Source organism: Emydura macquarii, unplaced genomic scaffold, assembly GCF_026122565.2.
Source record: "Emydura macquarii macquarii isolate MOO-44397 ecotype Brisbane River unplaced genomic scaffold, CSIRO-AGI_Emac_v2 contig_18, whole genome shotgun sequence".
NCBI classification, from domain to species: Eukaryota; Metazoa; Chordata; order Testudines; family Chelidae; genus Emydura; species Emydura macquarii.
In genome coordinates this window covers 4,304,467-4,313,401 of record NW_027130155.1, presented here as the reverse complement: position 1 = coordinate 4,313,401, position 8,935 = coordinate 4,304,467, and the positions used below count along the sequence as shown (strand labels likewise).

The 8,935-nt window shown below is 41.3% G+C and overlaps 1 protein-coding gene across 2 annotated transcripts; it reads left to right on the top strand.

Moving 5' to 3' along the window:
- The first annotated feature begins 2,881 nt into the window (after positions 1-2,881).
- P2RY1 (purinergic receptor P2Y1) lies at positions 2,882-6,175 on the top strand. 2 transcript variants are annotated; one of them, XM_067537986.1, is made up of 2 exons: positions 2,882-3,260; positions 4,583-6,175. In XM_067537986.1, the coding sequence occupies exon 2, from the start codon at positions 4,653-4,655 to the stop codon at positions 5,757-5,759; it is 1,107 nt and encodes a 368-aa protein (XP_067394087.1). In that variant the 5' UTR covers positions 2,882-3,260; positions 4,583-4,652; the 3' UTR covers positions 5,760-6,175. The 2 variants fall into 2 exon arrangements, with proteins under 2 accessions (XP_067394087.1, XP_067394000.1); XM_067537899.1 differs by lacking the exon at positions 2,882-3,260 and adding an exon at positions 4,000-4,235.
- The last annotated feature ends 2,760 nt before the right edge of the window (positions 6,176-8,935 follow it).

Below are 8,935 nucleotides of genomic sequence, written 5' to 3'. Positions count from 1 at the left end.
TTCATAGTGAGTATTTATGGGGTGTGATCCTGCATTCCTTACTCAGCCAAAATCCCCATTGAGTACATCCAGCATAAACAGTATTACATTTATATAGCTACTAAAAATGCAAGCTCAATAGAAATTCCTATCTGCAACAGGTTGAATTTTTTTCAAATTTCAAAATGTTGACTGTTCATAAACAATGGAAATTGATTGGACAAAAATTAACAGTTTTCACTATTTGTTTTCTATTATTTGACTATTTAGTCATGAGTCAAGCTAAAACTTGTGGCGTTTTTGCCACAGAAAATTTTTTGCCATAGAAAGCCATACATTTGGACCCTTACCCACTTGCGATGAAATCATGGCCTAAGAATGGAGTTTTGTGACTGGCATCAGTGGTGCCAGGATTTGACTTTATTGTCCTGTTTGAGCAGACATTCATGTCCATTTTGTCATCTCTAACTATGAGCAAAAAGGATGATTGTTCCACATTAACGTCTTGATATGGCTATTGATACACAGTTAGTAATTGTATTTCCAGTATAGGTACTTCAACGCCATTGTATTTAGTTTTTTAAAATTTATCATTAAATAAAATGTTGATGTATTTCAGTCTGCAAGACTATTCATTATGTTGTCAGCCTATCAGTGATGCGTGTTCAAAGCATAGCTCAAGCCCTGTAAGCATGTAGAGTATTTCAGTTATTAATATGAATTTTGAAAACATTTTATTTTAATTGGTGGTTACAGGACACTGAGTTAATGTCTTTCACCTTTCTAGGTCAGAACTTAAAATACATCGTAGGTAACAAGTTAAAATTGATTTTAGTTCTCGGTGTATATTTGCTGATATTACAAAACTACAACAACTGTTTTGATATGATTCACGATTTGCTCAACACTGGGATTCCAGGGAAACTGCTGTCAGGTTTAATGTCTTATTTAGCTGAGGTGTGTAGGAAGGCTTGCACTGCACCTACCTAACTAAACTGACTTGGCACTAACCCCTAAAATGCTGTGTAAATTTACAGTGCTAGATATTTATTTTATAATAAATACTAATATTAATCTCTCAATAATAGTAAAAACAATAAATAGTAAGGCAATTTTAAGAGACTTTTAGCATGTAATAGCTTTACGCTGTTTTTCTAAAGCAACAATCCAATTCTTTATTAAACTGCAAGGCTGAGTAGTTAATCTCATTCCTGAAAGGATAAAATAACTGCTTCATAAGCCAGCATGGTGGTCTTAATACTGTTATAATACATACACATAATATTATTTTGTTTTGTGGGTAGGGTTTTTTCTCTTGTGGGAACACTGTGGTTATGAGTGGGTTTTTGCTAGCATTTTAAATATGAGGGAACACCAATGAACAATTTTGTAAGCTGAGACTATGCTTTTATGGTACATCTTCTTCAGATGTTCCTTTATTTGGGATAAAATGAAAAAAGAAGCCTTAAACTGAAATGTATTTAGAAAAACAAACATAATCCCCCAAATGTACAGAAAACATAAGGTCCTATCACTGAGAAACAAAAAATTGCTTACATCTGTATATTTGTGTAACTTGCCCCAAGAAGTGCCCAGTTTAAAATTCTTCTTTGTATTCATTTGTGTATTCCTGGAGACACAGAGTGTTTGGATGGTTTCCCCAGCAAGCTTTTCCAATAAATTAGTTATGTAATTTGGAGAGACTTTCAGGTTTGAAAATTTGATACATAAATAATGCAAGAAATAGTAATAGTTCTAAACCATGGCTGTATTTCAAAAGAGAATGGATGTAACTTTACTATGTATAACATACCACACAATTTACTAAAACATGAGCAAGAAAGGAGATAGCTGAAACCAGTAAATTTAAGTGCGTGGTGTACAGAGCTAAACTAGAATGCAACATACCATTTACTTCTAGGATTGCTGATACTCTTGTTTTGTTTACAACCAGTACCTTTAAATTAATTTTCCCCCAGACATTTCTATTGTAGACTAATGTTTCAAAAGTTTTATTGAAGACAAAAATTACAAATCTTTTAAGATTAAAGATACTTTTAGAAGTCTCCGAATCACAAAGCTGTTAAGAATGACTGAATCTTTCCCGGACTGTCAAATAACCAGGGCACGAACAGAGTCAAATTGATTTTTAAATTTAATGCAGTGATTCGCAACGTCAAATCTAAAAGACAAAAAACAAAACAAAAAAACCATTTGTTTAACACTGAGTCATTATAAAGGAAGTGGGGGGAGAGAAGAGCATTGATAGCCTGTCTGTATATGTTCTCCTGATGAAAAGGGGTTCTGCTTGCTGCCAGGGGGTATTTTGTTTCCGCCTGTGGGAGTAGTTTTGTTTGTGCCTGTGTGTATGTAAATGAGCGCTGCGTTAGCGTGTGTGAATGGGTGTCACTGATCTGGCTATCAGTATCTATGATTCAATGTTTTAGTCGGTCTACGGTTTAATAGTTATGCATGTGTGCAATCGCGTTAAATAGATCTGTGATGAAATGACATCTAGTCATGCCCAGGTGCGGCTTAGCATTAACGTCGATGTCAGGGAAGGGGTGTGTGTGTGTGCGTGCAAGTGTGAGTGAGAGAGAGAGAGAATCTCTCTCGCTGGTGCCTGGTTGGGTGCAGATGCGGCGGTTCTCTCGGTGCAGCTCTCTGCATCCAGGGCTGTGTGGGGCAGAACAACTCTCTAGCTCCCAGGAACTTCCCGCTGCTATGTGTTCCCGCTTCTGACATCTACATCCAGCTGTTCAAGGCAGCTAAACCCCCGGACCGAGAGCGCCTTCCCGGCTACCTCCCTTCTCTCTCTTCTCCCCCTGCCTTCCCCCCATAAAGCGCTGTGGGTGCCAGAAGGGATCCTACTGGAGCTGAGCGAACACGTCCGTGGGAAAGCAGCTCCTCTCGGAGCCTCTGCTGCCCTCCTGCCCTGCCCGGCCCTTGCGTGCTGGCGAGCGGCGGGTTGAGCGGGGCAGGAGGGGAGCAGGGAGCGGACTGAGTGGGTGGCCACTCCCGCCTCCGCCGCTGCCTCGGGAGGCTGAACTCTGCTCCTCAGCCCGCTCCCGCCTCCCGCTCCCTCCGCCTCCAGCCGAGCGGGGCTGCGGCGAGCCTCCCAGGTGGCACGGCGGGAACCTGCGCTTCAAGCCGGCGCAGCGAGCGAGAGGCGCACGCCGGGCGCCCCTTCTGCTGCCTTCCCGAGGGGCCCAGCGGGAGGGCGGGGCCGGATCTCCAGGGAGCCGAGCCGAGCTGAGCTGAGCGGCTGATCCGCCGGGAAGGTAGGATCGCCCGAGGAGAGCTGCGGTGCCCGGGGGCGGGGGGGAGGCAACTGCCGGTGCGCTCGGGGAAAGTTGGCCATTGCTTTGCCCTGCCCCGCTGCGATCGCGGGAGGCGGCCCCGGCAGCGCCCACAAGTCGGGTGCAGCTGCCCCAGCCAGCCACGGATTGCCCCGCGCGTGTGCGCCGAGACCGGAGCCTGCCGCGGAGCGGCGTGGCTGTTCGCCCTCCCCGCGGAAGGAGAAGGAGAAGGAGTCGTGGGTGCCCGGGCGGCCGGAGCCTAGGAGCAGGGGATCGCTGACAGGAGCCCCGGGGGTGGGGTTGGAAGGTAGCCCGATGCCTGGGAGGGAGCGAGAGGTGAAGCTCTGCGAGGTTGCTTGGGGAGAGGGGTCCCTCTGCAGGCGCCCCAGTCTCACCTCCCAGGGGACAATATAATATTTGGGCGGGAAGAGGACTGTCAGCGAACCTGGAGCAGTCTCCGTCTCCTGCCCCTGCTCCCATTAGCCTCCCCCATTATGTCCTCCTTCTCCTATCCCCGTTAGCCCCCTTCAGCTTGTGTCCCCTTTGGGACCTCTCTCAGCCCCTACCCCATTCGCTCCCTCTTCCATTCATCCCCTGCTCCCTTCCCTTCTGTCACCCTTACAGCTCCTGCCAGTCAGCCGGCCCCTCTCCTTCCAGTTCCTATTTTCTCCCTTCTCTTTTTTCAGCCCCTTTTCAATACTTCAACTCCTGCCTGCTTCCTCATTTCCCTCTTTCAGTTCCCTTCTCATTGTAGTCCCCACCCCATTTCATCATCTCACCAACTACTGACAGTGCTTGATGCCCATCTGTGGGGCACTGGTGCAGCTGCCACTTCCTCTCCCTCATTGTCTCCTCTTTGCTCATGCTAGATTCATGTCAGCTGGGATCCAGCAAGGGGAGTAATCAGGGAGGGACAGGAGAGTTGGCCTGGCTCCATGAAGACCCTCCTGTGCTAAGGTAGCTCCTGGTAGCAGGGAGGAGGAGAAGGATCTGTTGGGGGGACCCTATTGACTCCCAGCAGCCCACCTGGATGTCTTAGATTCCAGCAGGGATGCAGGCAGTCACAAATGGGGGTGAGGGAGAGAGCCTGTGTCATGTCCAATGTGTAACACTTGGCAGCTTTGAATATTTCATAGAAAAAGTTCATGCACTTTGCTAAACTACACTGCAGAGAGAAAAATAATTGAATGATTGATACATAAAATTGAACAAGTGTATATGGATTTTTCAGCTGACAATGTTTGAATAAAAGCAAAGAAAATGCTAAGGTCCGACTGGGTCTTTTTTTTGCCTTTTCGTTTTAGATGCTTTCTTATCCCCCCAGAGACAATTGCTGCTTTACCCCCAGACCTGTCTGACTTTATTGGAGAGATCATGACTGAAGTCCTCTTTTCAGCTGTTTTGAATGGGACTGAAACCAACGTTCTGTCAAACACTGGCTTGACTCACACTGGCTTGACTCTGGGAAATGCCACCACCAAATGTTCCCTAACCAAAACTGGCTTCCAATTTTATTACCTGCCCACTGTCTACATTCTAGTCTTTATCACTGGATTCCTGGGCAATAGTGTGGCGATCTGGATGTTTGTCTTCCACATGAGGCCTTGGAGTGGCATCTCAGTTTACATGTTCAATCTGGCATTAGCTGATTTCTTGTATGTTCTGACACTCCCTGCCCTAATCTTTTATTATTTCAATAAAACTGACTGGATCTTTGGAGATATCATGTGCAAACTGCAAAGATTCATCTTCCATGTGAACCTCTATGGCAGCATTTTATTTCTGACTTGCATCAGTGTGCATAGATACACAGGGGTTGTGTATCCTTTGAAATCACTTGGGAGACTGAAGAAGAAGAATGCTGTTTACATCAGTACTGTTGTTTGGGTCATTGTTGTAGCTGGGATTTCTCCTATATTGTTTTACTCTGGAACTGGGCTAAGGAAAAATAAAACGATTACATGTTATGATACAACAACTGATGATTATCTGAGAAGTTACTTCATTTACAGCATGTGCACCACTATATTTATATTCTGCATCCCATTCATATTGATTCTTGGTTGTTACGGACTAATAGTGAAAGCTTTGATTTACAAGGATTTGGACAATTCTCCTCTTAGGAGAAAATCAATTTACTTGGTTATTATTGTGTTGACGGTCTTTGCTGTGTCTTATCTTCCTTTTCATGTGATGAAAACCTTGAATCTAAGAGCCAGGCTGGATTTTCAGACTCCACAAATGTGTGCCTTCAATGACAAAGTATATGCCACTTACCAAGTGACAAGAGGGTTAGCTAGTCTTAATAGCTGTGTAGATCCTATTCTGTATTTTTTGGCAGGTGATACTTTTAGAAGAAGACTTTCCAGGGCAACCAGAAAAGCATCTAGAAGAAGTGAGCTCAATGTGCAATCAAAAAGCGAGGAAGTGACTCTTAATATTTTAGCAGAATATAAACTGAATGGAGACACAAGTCCTTGAATGCAAAAGATTTGCAAGCAGTTGCAAAAAACAAACAAAAAAAATCCCTCTATTTTTAATACAGTAGGACGCTCTGGTGCCATGACTGTTTGGGGAAATCTACTGAGCTGGCAAGCTTGCTCTTTTTTTGGGTCTCATATTATGAGCCTAGGGAGAACTTAAGCAAAGTAAGTGTAAAAAATGTTCATCTTAATGGAAAAAAGCACATCAGATTTGTTTTTTACCTTTATTTTTTTTTATTTTTAATGCTCACAATAATATATCTTCTCTTTCTGATTGGTGTCAGATAAAATAAAACAAAGTAAATCCCATAGGGGGGAAATAGTTTCAAATGTGCTGCTGTTATTTTTTTTCTCTCCTTTAATAATCACAGATTTAAAAAAAAAATTAAATCTCCAAGAAAAATAAACTTCTCTTCTGTCCATACTTTCATCAATAGCCTCTTCTTTTACACTCTCACACTGTAAAAATTCTTTACATTAAGATCATGATGCAGCAATCTTACCTTGAATGTTAGCTTGTGATTTCTGTATCTTCTACTTTTGGAGCAGATAAAAAAAATGGTGGTAGTTCACTGGTACCCTTTCTGATTCTATCTTTGCTGAAGGCCTGATTCCTATAAGGATCAGCTTCAGACCCACATGTATTATGACTCTCACAAATTATTGTGATTGTACATGAAAATTAGGAGTGAAATCTTGACTGTGTTGAAGTAAGTGCTATTGATTTTAGAGGGGCCAGATTTCACTGAGGTGTTTGCACACGCAGACAGGTGTCTATTTAGCTTTTTGTACAAACAGCTACCTATGTATGCACACATGGTACATTTTGCACAATCACAATACGTTTTGAGTGCAAATATCACTTAGAAATCTGAGTAGAGGTAAGCATTTACTTCTGAAAGAAAATGACCCTGCATATCTAAATATCTAATATTTCAGTCCTTGCTGAAGTAAAACCCTCATTGTCTTCAGTGGGAAGAACCAAATAATGGAAGAGGCCTGCTCTTTAGAATTACAAATTTTGGCCAACACCTCATTGCAATTCTGACACTCAGCATCTAATGCTGGAAGTTTGTATGAATTATCTTGCAAATAATGTAATTGAAGTATTTTCAATAATAGAGTTCTATTTTTTAGCTACATAATAGCCAAACAGATTTGAATTATCTTAACCTTCATTTGGTAGAAGCATTTTTATCTTTCTTACAGTCTTCTGTGGTAACACAAGCTGTTTCCCAGGCAAATTCTTATCAAAATGGGTTAAAGAACAGTACTTGTTGGAATAAAAAAAAGAAACTTCAACTTTTCTTTTTTTTACTGTGAATAAAGAATTACTTTTATTAACAGAATGTTGCAATACACTGCCAATAATTTGTTGCTGGGAGTGGATCTCTTCATAATTTCTCTCTCCCAAATCTGTAAAGAGGTCAACTAAAATTAGGCAAAACAATACATTGTGTAACACAGCAGTCAGTGAGGATTTGAGCACAGGCAGAGTCTGTGGGGAAAAAACCTTATTTCACATGGATATTGTTAGAAATGTGTCTGAAAGTATTATTGAATTTGGTGCACAAAATGGAGTGATATGTAATCAGTTAAATGGTTTTAACAAATCTTCACAATCCCCTTCTAACTTTATACTAGGGATAAAAATAAGCTATTTCCATATTGCTTATTAATTTCCAATGATTGACTGCACACAGAAAATGAATATCTCTTGATTACATTGCAAAGCAGCTTAAATTCAGAGATGTAAAACTACTTAACCTGCAAAAACTATTTATTTAACTTATTTATTGGAAGCCTAAGTACAAATGTACAGTGTTGTCAAGTAACATTTTAAATGATTCTCTGTTTTTCATATTCTCAGAATTGGGCATTAATGGAAAAACTAGAATGGCATGTTTGAATTGTTGTAATAATACCTCGTACTCTAACTGAACATATTTTATAAGAAACTCTTAGATCCAGCCCGGCAAGACATTTTGAACTACTGCTTGCTGTTGCTGTGCAGCCTACATGTAAATTAAGCTACCGTTTAGCAAGCATAACATCTTATAGTGATGCTAAAAAAAACCTCATTTAAACCTATAAATCCAATAAAAGATGGAGCTAATGCAAAAAATCAAAACGAACACTCCTAACCCCTTGTGTCAAAACATTCTTGAATGTACAGACCTTGGTTCTCATTTACATTAAGGCCCTTTTATGCTGCCAGAGAATGAGAAGCAGTCCCACAGTAGATGGTATGTAACATTATACACTTATGAGACCACGCTTAACTGGGAGATGCATTGGTGGGCTTGGCAAATTATTTAAGGATAGTGTTGGAATGGATTTGCAGACTGTGCTCTGAATGTCTGTGTTTATGGGTTCAAATTTTTACTTTCCCAGAGTTTTGTAGTCTATTTTTTCTTTATTCCTTCAGTTAGGGAATGAAATATTGGACTAATTCATGCCTCAAAAAGTTCCTAAACACACATATACTCAATAGACAGTCAATCCTCAGATTCAGATGTCTGTATTTAGATTTTTTTTTTTAAACCAACATATATACCCACTCTTTTATTTTTAAAAAAATGTTTATCAATGCTACGCTAAACCATATTGGCTATTCATTAATGAACCGTAGGCCTTAAAAATCAAGAGTAGCAACAAAATTCTAAGGGTAGAATTGTAACATTTAGGTACAGCTCATAATGAGGGACAGGGAGGTTCTGTACAACTCCATGGTAAACTCAAGAAGGCAATATTCACCCTCCTTGAGTGGCAGAATGCCTGTGGCTCTGCTCCATCATGGAGTACAATATTCTCCCTACAGCACACTGGCTCCCAAATATGGACTGCTATTGTGCCTTCCCCATATACAGGCCACACAACAGGAAAAAGTTCCTTTTGACTCATCTTGCCCACATACACTCACTCAAGAGACAGGCCCAATACCTCACTATGGTCCATTGTGGTAATATTTTATGTGATCAGGATAATTTTTACAGGTGACCTGCAGAGGCAAGGCACCTCATTCCAGTAACTTTACCTCATTTATGTGCTGGAAGTTTCCATGGTACAGTTAGGAGGGGCCTTAAGCACATTTTTATCTTAAAACTTATTTTATTTTCTTTCTTTCAGGTCCTCTGACATCCAGAGCTGCCAACAACCAGCCACCATCCTGTT